The sequence below is a fragment of the Chiloscyllium plagiosum genome, chromosome 15 (genome assembly GCF_004010195.1).
Source record: "Chiloscyllium plagiosum isolate BGI_BamShark_2017 chromosome 15, ASM401019v2, whole genome shotgun sequence".
Taxonomy (NCBI): domain Eukaryota; kingdom Metazoa; phylum Chordata; class Chondrichthyes; order Orectolobiformes; family Hemiscylliidae; genus Chiloscyllium; species Chiloscyllium plagiosum.
This window is the reverse complement of record NC_057724.1, coordinates 16,985,303-17,003,932: the sequence shown is the minus strand read 5'-3', so window position 1 is coordinate 17,003,932 and position 18,630 is coordinate 16,985,303. Positions and strand designations below refer to the sequence as shown.

Here is an 18,630-nt window from a genome sequence, read left to right as displayed (position 1 = left end):
CAGTGGTGTTCCGCAAGTCTTAGTGTTAGGACCACAACTTTTGACTTTATGCATTAACAATCTAGATAAAGGAACTGACGGCATCTGGCTAAGTTTGCAGACAATACAAAGATAGGTAGAGGGACAGGTAGCATTGAGGAGGTGGGCAGGCTGCAGAATGATTTGGACAGGTTAGGAGAGTGGGCAAAGAAGTGGCAGATGGAGTACAACGTGGGAAAGTGTGAGGCCGTGCACGTTGGTAGGAAGAATAGAGGCATGGGCTAGTTTCTAAATGGGGAGAAAATTCAAAAGTCTGAAGTGCAAAGAGACTTGGGAGTTCTAGTCCAGGATTCTCTGAAGGTAAACTTGCAGGTTGAGTTGGTAGTTAGGAAGGCAAATATAATGATGGCATTTATTTTGAGAGGAATTGAATATAAAAGCAGGGATGTACTTCTGAGTCTCTATTAGGCTCTGGTCAGACCACATTTGGAGTGTTGTGTGCAGTTTTGGGCCCCTTATTTTAGGAAGGATGTAGCAGGCCTGAAGCATATTCAGAGGAGGTTCACGAGAAAGGTGCTAGGAGTGAAAAGCTTAACATATGAAGAATGTTTGAGGACCCTGGGTCTATACTCGATGGAGTTTGGAAGGATGGTGGGGGGGTGCAGGGATCTAATTGAAACATACAGAATACTGAATAGTCTGGATGGAGTAGATATTGGCAAGATGTTTCCATTGGAAGGACAGACTAGGACCAGAGGGCATAGCGTTAGAGTAAAGGGAAGACCTTTTAGAATGGAGATATGGAGAAATTTCTTCAGCCAGAGAGTGGTAAATCTATGGAATTCATCACCATAAGACTGTAAGACATAGGAGTGGAAGTAAGGCCATTTGGCCCATCGAGTCCACTCTGCCATTTAATCATGGCTGATGGGCATTTCAACTCCACTTACCCACACTCTCCCCATGGCCCTTAATTCCTTGTGAGGTCAAGAATTTATCAATCTCTGCCTTGAAGACTTTTAACATCCTGGCCTCCACTGCACTCTGTGGCAATGAATTCCACAGGCCCACCACTCTCTGGCTGAAGAAATGTCTCTTCATTTCCATTCTAAATTGACTTCCTCTAATTCTAAGGCTGTGCCCACGGGTCCTAGTCTCCCCGCCTAATGGAAACAACTTCCCAGCGTCCACCGTTTCTAAGTCATGCGTTAGCTTGTAAGTTTTTCTTAGATCTCCCCTCAACCTTCTAAACTCTAATGAATACAATTCTAGGGTCCTCAGCCGTTTATCATATGTTAAGCCTGCCATTCCAGGGATTATCCATATGAATCTCTGCTGGACACGCTCCAGTACCAGTATGTCCTTCCCGAGGTGTGGGACCCAAAATTGGACACAGTATTCTAAATGGGGCCTAACTAAAGCTTTATAAAGTCTCAGAGGCACATCGTTGCTTTTATATTCCAACCCTCTTGAGATAAATGACAACATTATATTTGCTTTCTTAATCATGGACTCAACACGCAAGTTAACCTGGAAAGAATCCTGAACTAGCACTCCCAGTTCCCTTTGTACTTTGGCTTTGTGGATTTTCTCACCGTTTAGAAAATAGTCCATGTCTGTATTCTTTTTTCCAAAGTGCAGACCTCGCATTTGCTCACGTTGAATTTCATCAGCCATTTCCTGGACCACTCTCCTAAACTGTCTAATTCTTTCTGCAGCCTCCCCTCCTCCTCAGTACTACCAGCCTGTCCACCTAACTTTGTATCATCAGCAAACTTCGCCAGAATGCCCCCAGTCCCTTCATCCAGATCGTTAATATATAAAGTGAACATCTGCAGCCCCAACACTGAACCCTGCGGGACACCACTTGTCACCAGCTGCCATTCCGAAAAAGAACTTTTTATCCCAACTCTCTGCCTTCTGTCAGACAGCCAATCCTCAATCCATGCTAGTAGCTCTCCTCAAACACCTTGGGCCCTCACCTTACTCAGAAAAGGCCATGGAGGCCAGGCCATTGAGTATATTTAAGACTGGGATGGATAGGTTCTTGAGTATCAAGTGGATCAAGGGTTACAGAGAGAAAGCGGGAGAATGGGGCTGAGAAACTTATCAGCCCTGATTGGTGGAGCAGATGTGATGGGCCGAATGGCCTAATTTCTGCTCCTATGTGCTATGGTCTTATGGTCTGATGGGAGAAATCTTTTTAATGCTCACTATCATGTTTTGGATTTCACTGTCTTAAAAGAAAGAAGATTCAATAATAACTTTCAAAGCAAACTGGATAAGTGTACAACACAAAGAGAAAAAAATTGCAGCACTATGGTTACTGGGCAGGGAAGGGAGAGGAGCTGTTGCAAAGAACTAGCACAGCCACAGTGGGCTGAATGGTCTCCATCTGTACACCAAGATTCCATGGTTTTATGAATTTAAAGGTGAGTGATGTAATTTTGCAGATTGAGGCATTGAAAGTGCTACTTCTGATTGGCATAGGGTGTGTGTTTAGAATAATTGTGTTTTGATCATCTCTGAACAGATTTTCAGAAGAATGATAAAGATAATATTTCAAATGGTTACCTTTAGCAGTCGTTTGCCATCGCATGAAAATTAATCCAGTGTATGCTTCATGTGGCAGTAAATCTTTAATGTCAGCGAGAGAAAAAAAACCCAAATTGAAGCAGTTATCAAGGCAAATCCAATTAACCATATATTTCAACTTATAACACTTTCACTTGTACCAAGCTGTTATCCTCACAGAGAAAACTGGATAAAGTTGATGCAATTTCTTTAGTATGACAAAATTAGAGCCATCGGTTTAAAAATGAACATCTTTATGTAAAGTGTTTAGAAACATTTCAATGTAATAAGGTACTATGTGAATCCATGTCATGATTTAAGTTAAGGCCATAGAATCTTTGAAACACACCTAGGAACTGTCATCAAAGATTCATTTCACCCTTCTGCAACTGGTAGATTTGTTTAGGTGCAATGAAATATTTTCTGGATACTTGATTGACAGTTCTGTGAAAATATACACAGCTGGGGTTCTTCAAAATATGGCCACCCTTACACTTCAGCATTTGCCATCACAGTTTGATGTCACATCCATTGACATGGGTCATTCTCATCATTGAGAAGATAGAAATGAATCCATTTCAACTAATATCTATTTAGGTGGCTTAGCTGATTGCTGGCAGAATTTGCAGCATTCCTGTTTGAACAATAAATCTCTTTACAGTGCCTTCCATGTGCACAAGTCAGAATATTGCCCACACCCCACCCAAGGCCTCGTAATTATAATGCTTTGGGACTATTATATCTCTGTGGCATTGTTAGCCAGGATTGTAATGATAGAGCCATGGTATCTGCCTAATTAGCCAAGGGCAAGTAATAATATCAGAATAGTTTTCTGTTTCCTTTTCATTTCCTTCCTGAAAGCTGTTACACACATGTATATTTCATTAGACAATTTACACTGTCTAGTGTCACAAACATGGCCAGTCAAGACAAACAAGGTCAAACCTTGGACTTTTCACTTGAGTTAAATTGCAGGAACTAAATATTTAAAAATGGTCAAGTATTTAGAGCTGTATTGAAGTATTAGAATTGTAAAACAAATGATGTTTGATTTTCAGGTTTATGACATATTTTATCGAATAAACATCAATGGTACTGTCAAAGAAAGTTTAATGAAGGTTGATGCGGTAAACAGCTTTGAGACCTTCACAACTGGAAATGGTAGCGAAGAATCTGTGGAAATACATGATTTTAAAAGTGTGAGTCAATTTTTTTTCAATATTTCCCTTTCCTTCCAAATGTCTTCAGCCCGTTAGTAAAAACAAGCAAGTAATTAATGCGTAAATATGGGAATTCAAAGTTAGCTTCGTCAATTATTAGATGTCAATTAAAAAAAACACTTTATTGTAAGCAATCATAATCCATTTATTCATGGGAAAATGTCATTTGTTTCTTTTGGAATCCGCCAAATAACATGCTCGTGGAATTCAAACAGCATTAAGCCATTTTAGAGAATATTTAAATATATATTGTCGTGTAAACAAAATATCAATCAAATATTCCCAACCTCACATTGACAAACTGTTTGTGATGTAAGCTTCCAGTTGATCCATTTCATCTTAACAGCTATTCTTCACCAGAATTTGTTATCCATCTATTTTGGGTTTTATAAAGTAAGTTCAGATAGATTATATGAAACATTTGGGCATAGACCTATAAAATTGCAGCTGCAAAAATAATTAATTACACTTGTAATTAATTCAACCCCAGGTTAAAAGGGAGAAAAATAGCAAAGTTGGGGCTAGGCACGTCAATTATATGCCAGTCAAAGGCCCATTCTTTCATTAATGAAACTGTGAAAAAGTAAATAGACATCAAAACTGGTGAAATCTCAAAGTACTAAACAATAGATTAATACTCAGAATCTGCTTTCAGTCTCTCTGAAACAGGTGTTCGTAACATCTAAAAGCATCTTCCATTCAGTTCTTACCTGGCATTAAAGAGTTTTGCAAACATAGAAAGTTAAAAGTAAAAGAGAAGGGTGGGCCTTAGTTTTTGACACCCTACCCTGGATAAAACAGCTTGACTATTTACCCTATTCATGCCCCTCATGATTTTATAAACCTCTATAGACCCCCGCTTAGTCCCCGACATTCTGGGGGAGAAAGCTCCAGCCCATTCAGCCTCTCTCTATAGCTGAAACCCTCCAATACCAGTAACATCCTTATAGATCTTTTTCTGAACCCTTTCAAGTGAAACAACACCTTTCCTATATCAGAATTGAACACAGTATTCTAAAAGTGGCCTCACCAATATCGTTTCCAGCCACAAGATGACATCTCAACTCAATGCACTGACAAATTAAGTTAAAGATCGTGCAACACTAGCTTATAGTCCAACAGGTTTATTTGAAAATACAAGCTTTTGGAGTGCTGCTCCTTCATTGGCTAGTTACCTGACAAAGGAGCAAGCTCCGGAAGTTTATACTTTCAAATAAACCTGTTGGACTATAACCTGGAGTTGCGTGATTTTTAACTTTGCCCATCTCAGTCAAACACCACATCATGGCTAACCAATGAAGGTAAGTGAAACAAGCATCTTCTTCACTCCCATCCGAGGAAATATGCACATGCAACCCTCGCTATCTTTGTTCAGCAACACTCTACCAAGTGTATAAGTCCTGCTTTGATTTACCTTATCAAAATGCAATACCTCACATTTATCGAAACTAAACTACATCTGCCACTCCTTGGCCCATCAGCCCATCTGACCAAGGTCACACTTTACCTTGCGATTTCAACTGGCCTCAATGGCTCAGCAAAAATCTTCCATCCCAAAACAGCAAAAGAAGGACAGACTAGAATACCAAATGTCATTCTGTGATCTTATGCAGCACGCCATCATAACTGAATGGTTGGGGTTGAGATGCTGCTGCTCCATCACCATTCCACATTCCCTTCAAGCACAGCTTCCCTGATGGGGGTGGGGGGGTAGGGGTAGAGATAATAATAGCTTCTTCAATGTCAGACAGCAATGATGTTAGGAGTGCTCAGCAGGTTGGACATCATCAGTGGAAATAGAAATGGGTCTCTTTGGTGACTCTTAGAATTGAGAGTGCTTAGAGAAGCTTTTGTTTGTACAAGGCAGGGGCATGGGGAGCCAAGAACAAATTGATAGCACTGCAATAGGATTGAAGATTGGGAGGCTAAACAATGAAATGGATGATGGTATGAAGCAAATTGAGATGGTCATGGGACAAGTAAAAGAAAATACTGAAAATTCCAGGGGGTTTTGGTCTTCTCCTCTCCCATGTGCTGACTTAAATGTCATTCTGAGTTCAATCGACAATGAAAGAAAACCCTTCCACTACATTGAATGTGCTGTGGAGAGCATGTACAGGTTGGATGTGGGACTTTGGCCACTGGCTGGGCATGAGACCTGCCTTCTAGGGCCATGAGCCAATCCGAGTGGCGAGATAGTGCCAGATTGTGATCCTGCCCATTTTCCCAGCAGCTTTATATCCCAGACTGAACGAGATCACGGAGCTTTTGGGCAGTAAAGTCATTAGCACCCTGGGGAGGAGCGTGAGAGAGGATGTGGGGCAATGGCTTTCAAAGGACAGGAAGTAAGGGGTTGTGATCATTTTGGGCACCATTGCTGCGCTCCCAGTCTGACAATGGGTCATTAATCTGAAAATGAAAATGAAAATTGCCTAATTCACCAGAAGATGAGCTGAGCACCCAATGACAGGTACTGGGCATCTCCAGGAACAAGGAGCTACTTGTCTGATACCAAGGCAAGTGCCAATCATGTTGGAGACTGCTGCTACCATGACAATTAGTTACATCTTGAAGTGGGACATAGCGGAAAGCATCCATGAAGTCAGGACTGTGAAGAAAACTCATGGGCACCAGTACTACTTCTACTTTCAGTTCCTTTAAGCTGGTCCAACATTGACCCTTCCTTTAACCTTCCCCTTTCATCCTTCATAAGAGAGAACGTAGGTCTTTTATGTTTCTAATGGCACTCATTAAGATATTCTCAAGGGCTTATTTTATGGGGTTACTTTTTGATTTTCAGGGACTTCTTTTTTTTAATCTCATGAATTCATTTATCAAGTGATGCACACAATAATAACACCTTCTATCTTTCTGTTGAATAGGATATTTGGACTCACAAGAAACAGACTTAGTAGTACAACAGTACCTTCAATAATTATCAACTCTCCATTAAATTTAAATCCACAGCACACACCAAAGTCATTTATTTGTTAGAACCCTCAGTATTTACATTGACACAAGATAACAGGGATAAGTTAGCATCAAACTTTTATTTTCAAAATAAAACTGTGCACTTCTACAGACAAAAAGCCATTACCCTCAACACGCATTCCACAGAACTGGTGAGATCACAGCCAATATCTTTTCCTTGTACATGCACAAAGCTAAAATATTTTAGCAAGATAGCTTCTACTCTGTTCACTACACTGCAGAGCTCAATCTCAGAGTTTAATGTAGCAATTAGCACAATGTGCATCATAACAACATCCACTACAATTTCTCCTCATCACCTCCCACCCCAATATGCATAAACATATCCAGCCTAAAGTGAGAGATTCCATATTTATTAGCAAGGAATTCATTACCTTATGTAATTTGTAGTTTCCTGGTTCCTAGATGGTAAAATTAGTTGACAGGTTTAAATTGTTCATTCTCTTTTGCAGTCCCCCTCTCCACACACCCTCAATCTGCAGCCTGTCTCTCTCTCTCTCTCTCTCTCTCTCTCTCTCTCTCTCTATCCTCCTGCAGCCTACATCTTCCATTCCCCTTGCAGGTACACTTTTTTTTTCTTCATACAGCCTCCCTTTCTGTCTTTCTGACTTGCAGCCTTGCTCTTTCCCCATTTGCAGCTTCTCTCTCTTTCCCTCCTACCTTACACCCACCCTCTCTTCCCCATACCTCAGCCTCCTACTCACTCTGACCTAGTGCCATCCTTAATATTTCATTATCACCCTCACCTTTTCTACCTCTCTCTCTCTCCCCCTACTTGCTAGTAAAGGCTCCGTCTATCTTTCTCCTCACCCTTGCAGCCTCCATCACACCACCTACTGTTGCAACCTCCCTCTTTCTTCCCCCCAGTATCCATCTCTCTCTCTTCAGCTCTCCAGACTACTCTTCCCACCTCTTCCAACTTCACTCCTGAAGTCTTTACCCCGCTCTCTGTCTTCCCCCAGCCCTGTCTTCCTTTCTCTCTCTTCTTCTTCTTGATCTCCACGGCCTACCCGCTGTCTATCTTCCCAATCCTTCTGATTGCTGTAGCCTCCCCTTCAATTTCTCGTCCCATTCTGCCAGGCAGTTCGTCGTCCCTGGATCTTTTCATTCTCCACCCCACATCCCCAGCTGAGCCAAAACGCGTGTCTTCGGACAGGTCCCATTTCCAAGCTCAGGTCTCCAGTTCTGGCTCCGCTTCTCCAGCCGCACTTCCTCAGCCCCAAGCCCTACCTCAGCCCTCCGACCTGCACAGCTTGGGCCCTGTGACTCCCATGTACTGACTGTTTCTGCAATTGTATCCTTGTTCAGTCCCACATTTGCTGAAGATAGGTTCAGTAGTGAGTCTGTCCGCAGCAGGCATGAGAAAGAACCAGCCAGAGATTAGATGAGCTGCTCATCAGACTTCCTGGGCATGCATGATAGCATTTTCCTGGGATTTCTGGGGGGCAAATTTGCCTGTCAGCTCCCAGGCTTTATGTATTCAGCTACAGAAAGCATTTGGGAAAGGAGGGATGGGAACCAACAGATGCTCACCGACTGCGTATCTTTATAACCAGGGAGAGATGGATGCTGCCTGAATTGCTGTGCTCTTCCAGCACCACTGATCCAGTACATGCTTAATCAACCTGGGCCTCCTACAGTACAGGCCCTCATGATTAGAGCCAAGCACTTCACTGCCCCAGGCTTTGCAGAGCAAGAAGAGTAGGAGCAAAACATGCAAACTTCACACAGACAGTCACCTGAAGCTGGAATTGAACCCAGGTCGCTGGCTCTGTAAGAGAGCAGTACTAACCACTGAGCCAACACCATGCCACCTTTGATTCATTCAAATTACTTCCCATAATAATCATGACAATTACAATATCACTTTACAAACCTTTGCTACTTCCATCCCTAAAGTTTTGACACAATTACATTAACGTTTCTCTATCTTCATAAACTGAATTTTTTTTTAATGTGTATATGTTTTTATACAGCTTTCTCTCCCATGACTGTATGGCCAATGCTCCCACTTTTAAATGCCTTTCCCTGTGCTTCTGTTTAAATGATGCACCTTTCTTCTGACCTGCTGCCAAGTCTTCTAAACGATGGTGACAGCATGGAAATCATTATGAATTGCCAGGGATATTTCCGTCTTTTCTCTTCGGGTAACTGTCCTTCCCTGGCAAAAATAAGCTGCCACGTGTATGACTGTGCTCAGCAGCACTTGCAGAGCTTCTTCAGTGAAGCCAGCTACAGCCAGCTACAATCATGCTATACCTCCCATCCTGCACATCACCCTAGATTCATAGACTTTTTCACAGTCAGGGTCGGGAGACTGCTGAGCTGCCTTCAAAAGCATGAAAAACAGCCTCACCACAACCACCTCATTTTCTTTCCACCAGTTTAAGAGTTTGTATCACTTTCTCCTAGTTGATCTCTCCATTAAAACCCAGTTAAGTTACAGGCTGTTAACTCATACATTAAAATGCGCAGATTAAAATATGTTGCATTTTTAATGAACAATAAACACTCTGTTGTTGCCCATTTCACATTGGCTCTACCCTTTCAACTGATGTTACAAACTGTCTGTAGGTGGGGAGACAAGAGTTCCATTCTAGCTTTTAGAGGGAGCATATATATCTGTACCAGCTCTCATAGGTCCAAATCATTATGTCTCACCAAAAGTAATTGTATTTATTACCGTCATGTAATAAACCTTACGTAATGTACATACTCTATGGTTGTATATCGTCTACCAGTAATCACAGATAGGCCTAAGACAAAGGAAGATTAATGGCAGTCAACTACCTCAAACAATCCTTACCCTGCCAACATCCGTCATCTGGGAGCACTAACGTTTAGTTTGAATGGCACAGAACGAGTGTGTTACATGCTGCCTTTTTTGTTACTGTTGTCCTATTCTTTCTCTATTTCACATAATTGTGCCAAATATTGTCTCAAATTCACAGTCCATAACAGCAGGCTGGAGAATAAGGAAGTCTGTGTGGCATCGGAAGCTCCAGGCATTAGTCCACAGTTATGGTTGGCTAATTTAAAAACAAAACTATTGCCATCATTGGTAGTTCAAAATTTTTTGTTTTGTTTTACAAACACAGCACGTCTGTAAAGTATGAAGAACAAATCTTTTGTTTTAGGGACTGACAGGGATATGGTTCGCTGGAGGAGAAAAATGCTACATCAAAAGACAAAATAAAATGATTCTTCCCAATACTGCACCTATCAAGAATGATGAAGAATTGATTAGTCTGGTATGTATGAAGACCTTCCAGTTTCTAAGCTATTTCTTTTGAGGTTCATTAAACTACTTAACTCTTTCAGGGTTGCCAGGTTTTTAAAAAAAACCTTTAATCAAGAATTTCCCTCAATTTACTTTGCTATCATTTCACTATGGCGAGATTTTTTTTGTTGTTGGTGGATTTTGACAACAGAATGTACTGAAAGATGCCAAACTCTTCCAGCAATCAAAGGAGGAGTTGTGAAGCACTTCTGAATCTATGGCAGATTTAATGGCAAAGATGTTCAAAACTGCTGAGCTGATCATTGCTTCTGCACAAAGACAGTTTCATGTAAGCATCACAGACTCCCACACTGATGTAGTCCAATGAAAACAAATTGTTACCAAGACAACCACATTAATCCCTTCCCAGCAGTTCTTAGCAGGCTAATAGTGGTCATGTGAGTGCAAGTCTGACACTTTATGATTTTCACCACTGCCCATTTAGGACTTGTAAACACTCTCTTAGTAGTGATTGGATTTTGAAGTGGAAATCTTTGCTGCTTCTATCTGTTCTGGAGACAGACGAAAATAACACATGAAGTGAAACAATTTGCCCCGATGGAAAACGGCTGCTTTGTTTAAGACTAAGATGAAGTGACATTGTTGGGGCAAGTGAGTTTTACTGCATTCTGGCTCAGCCTTTAACCTATGCTTAACCTGATGCCAGTCTGTTGCAAATTGTTTTCATACCTTTCACAGAAACAGTTTGATAAGTGAGTTTTATTTTGATGTTCCACACGTTTCACATAGAAATAAAATGTTGGACAGAATGCATTACTACACTGGGTACACAATTGATGGATTTTTATAACCTGCAGCTATGTGATCCACTTTGATATAAGATAGAAGAAAAGTACATCATTTTTGAGAATGAAAAGAATATAGCTTTGTGTTTAAATTTACAAATTACTGTTTCTAGAATTACAAATCCACCTCAAAATTGTTCTACCTGAATTAACTTTTGTACTTTATATTCCATTTGTGTTTGTTTGTTCATTATAATTTCCTTTAACTCTGTGTTTACTCTATGTGTCTCTCTTTTTTGAGGTTTTACATAATAACCCCATACTTAAAATCAATGCTGTTGATTTTCATGGAGAACTGTAGTTTGACTGAGAATTTGTTATCAGGCTAAATCTGCTTGGTGCTTTTTCTAAAGGAACTCCATATTGGACACTGGGCACCAAGATCTCAGGAATAGAATGCATGGGTACTGGCTACATGCACCTCACCTTCATGGACACTGGCATCTGACATGGGCCTGTTATGATGAACCCTCATGGTACATCTCTGATCCACTTACAGTACACTACTGCACTTCAATACTGCACCTCAGGCTGCATTGGCAACTCTCATTGTAATGCTGCTGCAAGGGCATTGTGCACTCAGGGACATTCACCCAACTCATGCACTGAGCCTGGCTGCATGTCTGGGCATTGGCTGTCATAGCTTAAAAATGTGTTGCTGGAAAAGCACAGCAGGTCAGGCAGCATCCAAGGAGAAGGAGAATTGACGTTTCGGGCATACGCCCTTCTTCAGGAATGAGGAGGGTGTGCCAAGCAGGCTAAGATAAAAGGTAGGGAGGAGGGACTTGGGGAAGGGGTGTTGGGAATGCGATAGGTTGGCTGTCATAGTGCTCACTCATTCTGAACCTATCTGAATGTCCATAGCATTCTTGCCTTGCATTACCTTGTCTTCCTTTATTGTGTTTCGGACCCTCAGCCAGCGATACTGAATTGAATTGAATTGAATTGAATTGAATTGAACTGAATTGAATTTATTGTCACGTGAACCAAGGCACAGTGAAAAACTTTGTCTTGCGAGCAATACAGGGAGGTCACAGAGTTAAGTAGAATAGATAAGTAAATAATAGGTAAACAGCGGCAAAAACAAAAACAAAGGTACAGGCGAATGTTAAGAGTTTGTGAGTCCATTCAGTATTCTAACAACAGTAGAATACTGTTTCAAAACTATCAGGTCTGTATCTTCTCCCCGATGGTAGAGATTGTAGAAAAACATTGCCAGGGTAGGATGGATCTTTGAGAATGCTGGCGGCCTTTCCATGACAGCAGGCCTGGCAGATGGATTCTATAGATGGGAGGTTGGCCTTTGTGATTGTCCGAGCCAAGTTCACCACTCTCTGTAACCGACTCTGATCTTGAATGGTACAGTTGCCATACCTGGTAGTGATACATCCAGACAGAATGCTCTTGATGGCTCCACTATAACAGTTGGCAAGGGTATTCGCTGTCATGCCAAATTTCCTCAGCTGCCTGAGGAAGAAGAGACATAGTTGGGCCTTTGCAACCAGTGCGTCCACATGAAGAGTCCAAGAAAGCTTGTTGTGGATGACCACTCCCAGGAACTTTACACTCTCCACTTGTTTCACCTCTGTGCTGTTAATGTGTAGGGGGGCATGGGTGACATCCTGCCAAAAGACAATAATGAGTTCCTTGATTTTGCTGGCATTGAGAGCTAGGTTGTGCACCATTTTTCCAGGTCTTCCACCTCCTGTCTGTAGTCTGTTTCATCGCCATTTGAGATTCGACCAGCTATGGTGGTGTCAACAGCGAACTCATATTAGTCTGTCTTGCCTTGCAATTTAACACAGATAAAAAGCCAGGAGTTTGGCCATGGTTGTCAGAAGGCCTCAGTCAAGCCTTCACTCAGGGGATCCCCACACAGTAAGTCAGAGGTATTAGATTAGATTAGATTACTTACAGGTTTCTTGGGGCTTGGACACAGTCAGTCAGCTGCTTGGGGCAGTCAAAGTCAGCATCCTCTCCTCATAAAGAGTGAGGAACTGAACATCTTTCTAACCTTTCTGGAGCTGTTTTTGCTTAGCACAGGAGAGAGGCAAATATTAGGATCGATGACAGTGGATGGCACAGCTGTTCCTGTTGGTGCAGGTGGGGATGCTGTCAAATTTATGAGTAGGCAGAATGGGTGATGCCCAAGATTCAGTGAGTGACAGTGGGTGAGGGAAACTTGTAGGCAATGGTTAGAATGCTGGAGCATGGGCCTTGGTAGGAGGAGGGTAAAGCAACAGCAATAGAGTGAATACACCATATTGGAGACAAGATGGCGAGACTAATGCTAGATGAGTGGAGAAGTTCACTAACCTTTTTCCTACACTGCTGTGCATTCCTACCAATAGCTGAGTCTGCACTGAGCCAGGGGCAACCTCGCACCAGACTGGGACATTCTAGTGTTGTGGCCTCCACTGTTAGTCCTGGAGGACAAGGACCTCATGCCTACACAAGCTCATCCAGCAGCACCTCCAGATCTCTGGTCACACTGCAGGCTGTCAATTTACCCCTATGCACCATGTCAGGGACAAAAATCAGGAACTATGCAGGGCAGTCCTGGACCGACAGTGACTGTCCGTGTGCATAATGGGCACAAAGATGGCGTGATCGCAAGAAATGCTGCTCTTTCAATAGATATTTTGGTGAGTTGCGTGTTGTTCTGAAAATGTAGGGTGGGGTTAGAATTAGGCAAAAGGGATAGCAAAGGGTGAACTGAATAGTTAGCGAAGTATGTTTGATAAGAAATCTTGCTGGGCCTCACTGTCCGCAGATTCCTCAGGAATAAACCATGACAAGCAGACCAAACACAGCTAGACACCCTAATCACCTTACCATACATCAAAGAAGTCTCAGAATGACAACCAGACTACTAAGACCCCTCGGAATCCTAGTAGCACACAAACCCACCAACACTGTCAAACAAAAACTAATAAACTTAAAAGACCCAGTACAACCCATGGACAAAACCAAAGTCATCTACTAAATTCCATGCAAGGACTGCCACAAACACTATGTAGGACAAACAGGAAGAAAGTTAGCCATCAGGATACACGAACACCAGCTAGCCACAAAAAGACACGACCTTCTCTCCCTCGTAGCCCTACACACGGATGAAAAAAACCACCATTTCGACTGGGACAACACAGGATATCAAACCTACAGCTCAGCGAGCAAACCCAGACCCTAAACCTCAACCTGAGCTACAAACCTTCGCAAACCTTGCAGTTTAGTCTTTTTTTAAAATCTAAATGTGAAGTGATCTATCTTCACACAATAAATGTGAAAATTAATTTTTTCTTGCCATACATCAGGGTTCAACTTTTATATGAGAACGACCATATTTGTTCAAGCATATTTGTTACTTTAAATATTGCTGGTTTTCCAAATACCTCATCTCATTAATAGTTCTTATCTCATTTTGTACAATTGCAGCTTTTTTATTTATCATCAGAATGGCAAGGTTCACTCCTTTGACAAATATCAATGCAAAGTACATAATTGTATCTTTCTTTCAATTCCACAGATTTTTATTTACATCTGTGTGCTCCTTTGAACATTTACCCGAACACTTATCTCCCAGCAAACAACACGTTGAATGCTCACATCTCTCAGTGCTAAAGTGTAGTCGTGCACAGTATTCCCTGCGGGTTCTCACTCTCTGGCAAAATTCTGCATGCATGCAAAAAAATTAACATTGCTCAACTTGGATCTGCTGTGTTCTGCTGTGTAATAATTAATAAAAGTCATGGTACTACTGTTCTTCCCCTTGTCCCTCCTGAACTTATTGCATTTGATTTGACCCCAACCTTGCATTCAATTGACAGGATTCCATTATTCATTCCTATAACTGCAATGATGATTATTCAAAATCTTCCCATTCTAAAATGCTCACTGATGACAACCTTTATCTGGGGAAAAATAAAATGTTTTCATTTTCTCGATGCAGCTGTGGAATGTGTCAGGAATGTCCCACCTGCAGTCATTAAAATGACAAAATAAGGTTCTTTTTGGGAATTTTGACAACTGTTATTTAATCCCTATATGGATATAAATCTTCAGAGAATATTCAGCAGTGATGAATAGTTCATTAGTGTTTGTGCTAATCACCACATTTTACTTCTGACTATGTCATTAAAATTTTGGAAAGGGGAAATTAGGAACCTTTTGAGATTTTGTCCACTTGAGAATTTTCGCTTCTTGCCATGTGATCTAAGCTTGGGGATAAATTATTAAGAATAAGTATAAGCAAGTGCAAATAGTGCCAGATTATTCTGGTAAGCACATGTTACATGTTGAGATTTTTAATCATATTTCCCCTCGTTAAAAAGGATTTAAAAACGGAGGCATATTTTAAGATAGTGGCTTTTACCAAAAATTAATTGAGAGAGGGTTAAAATGAACAGAACATCGATTATGTACATCGAAACCTTCCAGACATGTCAGTTTGCAAAAGGTCGTGGCTTGGAGTCTGTTGCTTACTTAGAAAGTGGGTAGTTGACCCATTCCGGGTTCATTAGCTAAGGCAGCATCTATTCATTTTGCGAACAGTAGCAGATGCTTTACTTAAACTTATACCCCAAGGGAGAAGGAGAAGTAGCCAGTTTTATTGATGTGTCTGCTCCTGGAGCATTAATGGAGAGGAATTCATTGTCACAACCATCCGCCTTGCTGGCAACGCATAAAGTAATTCGTGAGCAGTCAGGTTTTACACAAGAGAATGAGAGATGTAGATATGTAACCCAAAACTGGAAACAAAAATGTTGGAGAATACTGTTGGTATTTGTGGCTGTACTTCGCTCCAGATAACTTCCAATGTCAAAAAAACCAGAGGGGAAACTTACATCTTTTAAATGTTTTGCACAATTTTCATAGGGAGAAGTAAAATTTTGTTAAGCAAGGGGAACTTGCTTTAACTATTAATTAACACAAAACAAAGCAATTCAATGCTTTCTGTCGAGTCAAATCTCACCCAATGTTTTAATCCTCCTTCAACAAGAATACAGTTCAGTGTAAATCACAAGGAAGACTTACTGTCACAAATCTGAGTTATGGTTTCGCAACATTTGATCTTAAGCAGCACAGGCACAAGTTGTTTGATTTTCATACAAGTATGATGATACTGCTGTGGCTCATGGAATATCCAAAACTTGTACTTTATTTTCAATATTGATTTTCTTTTGTGCTTTGTACATAAGTTATAATATTAGCAGAAAGGGAAAGATCTAATCGGTCCATCCAGTGTATACCATCACAATAAATACCAACCCCATTACGGATGTAACGCATTTAACATGGGAAATGTTAAACATCTAAAATGATCTAATTTAAATCAATATCACTGGTCAAATGATTCAGCTATAAAAGAGCCCAAAGTTTGGTTTACTCACAAATAAAACTCCATTTAGTGTAATTGCCAAAACTGCAACTTGAAATCTGCTAAGTCCTCATAACTGAACAATAAATTTGTAACAGAGATCATGGATATGTTTAGTGGTACAAGATGTGTAGTTGTTGAGTAAAAATGAAAAGTTCTCTAACATCAGAAAAATGATTTATGGCAGAGAAGCAGCTTATATCCAAGCCAGCTGATAGGGAGCTAACTAGCTCACTCCTGGCTCTTAGTCACTAACCTTAGCAGTTGCAACAACATAAGTGCATATCCAAGTTTTTCTTTAAATGGAATGACCATTTCTGTAAACACAACCTCAAATGATAATGAGTTCCAGATTCCCCCAATATTTTCTGAAAAAAATACTCTTCAGCTCCTGTCTAATCTTTCTACAAATTAATTTAAATCCATGTCCCCTTGTTGATTTTCAGCAAAAGTAACTCCTTCCTATCCACTCTATGCCCTTCGCGATTTTACTGACATTAATTAAATCTTCGTCAGCCTCCTCTGTTCCATAGATAACACCTCATCCTTATAACCAATATTCTCCATTCCTGGCAAAATTTGTGAAAATCTTCTCTGCATCTTCTCTCATGTGATCACATCCTTTCTGTGGGGCAGTGTTCAGAACTGTACACACTACTCTAGCTGCAATCTAATCCTTGGTTTACACAGTGCCAGAATAATTTCCCTGCACTTGATTAATAAAGATAAATACATGATGTCCTCACTTAAGGGCAGGATGCTGTACCTGAAGATCACTGCATTAAATGAAAAGGTTTTATCTGAAACATCGATTCCTATAAGAACTCCTGTTGAGACAAGAGTTAGGTTCTTCCTTTGCACAAAAAGAAATAAAACATTGTACCTGTTCCCTTGAAGTTGAACTACAGTACTTGAAATGATGCATTGGTAAATGAAATAACTATTACAAATCTAAAATACGAAAGACCAATTAAATATTCTACCTACAGTATCTGTTAAAGTGAATCTTCTGGGAGTAGAACTTGGTTGTGGGAATGGGGGTTGGTGTCTGCTCCTGACCTTTGCTCACTGGGTTGAGCTCGTCATCTTTCCCTGACCACAATGTGGCCACTCTCCCAGGTGCTGTCATTTTGGAAAGTCACATGCCCCTACTGCCTGGTCACTGTCTCCAGTTTGGGCCACTCCTCAAAGGCAGTGCTCCTCCTGGCCAGTCGTGGAGATTTGGCATTCCTGCCCCAGCTGCTCACGCACCAAGTTCTCACAGTGGTCAAGTTCACTGTCTCACTTTCCCCTCTCACTCCAATAGTGGACAGGACCTTTAGGCTTGTGCAGTCGATGGCAGTTCGCAGCCAATGGGCACTGCCGGGGTGTGGTGGTGGATTGAACGGTGCCAGGTTTTGTCCCACAGTCTTCAATGGGGTCCTGTGATCCTGGCTGCTATCTTGTGGTGCTGGAGGACTGCTGAATTCAATCATGCCTGGTGCTCTGTGGCTAAGGACGAAGGAGGTGGGGCACTGCCCAGCCTGAAGATGGCTAACATCCTGCCAGCTGGAAGGGTGATTGGGAGTGATGGTGGGGCCCCCTGAGGTGGCAACTGCAGCCTGACTGAGGGCAAGCTCTGGCTCCAGGGGTGGAGGCTCCCTGGTTCAAAGTTAGGCAGCAGTGTGGCACTGGGGAAAGGCTGCAAGTCAGAAGGCTGGCAGCAACCTGAAATTTAAGAGAGGGAAAGGCCATACTGATGGTGTCAGTCAGGTCAGGTAATGTACCGCAGTAAGCAACATTAAAACTAATCACACATCGCTCACCAATATTTTCAGTCTGAATAACATTGAAACAGCATTGAATGTGGATGCTCTTTATCCTATATTCCTTTCTAACCACTTTGTATACCTGGCTTGCTACCTTCAGAGATCTGTGAAAATATACTGAAAGAACACTTCCAATATCTTTGCTTTGTGTGCCTTTCCTTATCTGTTGGTCCTCCACAAATTAATTACTTCACACTGAACACTAATTTTCTATTCTTCTGACAAACCAAACAATCAATCCATTAATGACATGGTAAATTTGGTATCATATGCAGACTTCATGTCTCCAACTTAAGTCTAAAGCATTCATGTATACGAGGAAGCATAAGGGGTTCATCATTGACCCTAGTAAGACACTACCACTGAGTCCAACGAAACTATACTGAAACCAGCTTTCCACTTACAAAAGCAGCCATCAACCAATACCCTGGGCCTGCTGATGCGGAGATCACCTTTGATCAAACTTACGACTTTCCCATTCCTTTCATAACCCTTCACTTTTCTGACCAGCCTGTTGTATGAGACCTTGTCAGTAGCGTTGCTGAAATCCATATGCATCGCATCAAATGTGTTACCCTATCAACTCTTCCGAACA

At 41.4% G+C, this 18,630-nt stretch overlaps 1 protein-coding gene across 1 annotated transcript in view; it reads left to right on the top strand.

Annotated features, from left to right (window-relative positions):
- The window catches only part of tnmd (tenomodulin), a 202,619-nt gene that overhangs the window by 115,816 nt on the left and 68,173 nt on the right, over nucleotides 1-18,630 (top strand). The window contains exons 3-4 of the mRNA XM_043704491.1: nucleotides 3,612-3,752; nucleotides 9,902-10,015. Coding sequence (XP_043560426.1) covers nucleotides 3,612-3,752; nucleotides 9,902-10,015 — 255 coding nt within the window. The remainder of the gene's footprint in view (nucleotides 1-3,611; nucleotides 3,753-9,901; nucleotides 10,016-18,630) is intronic.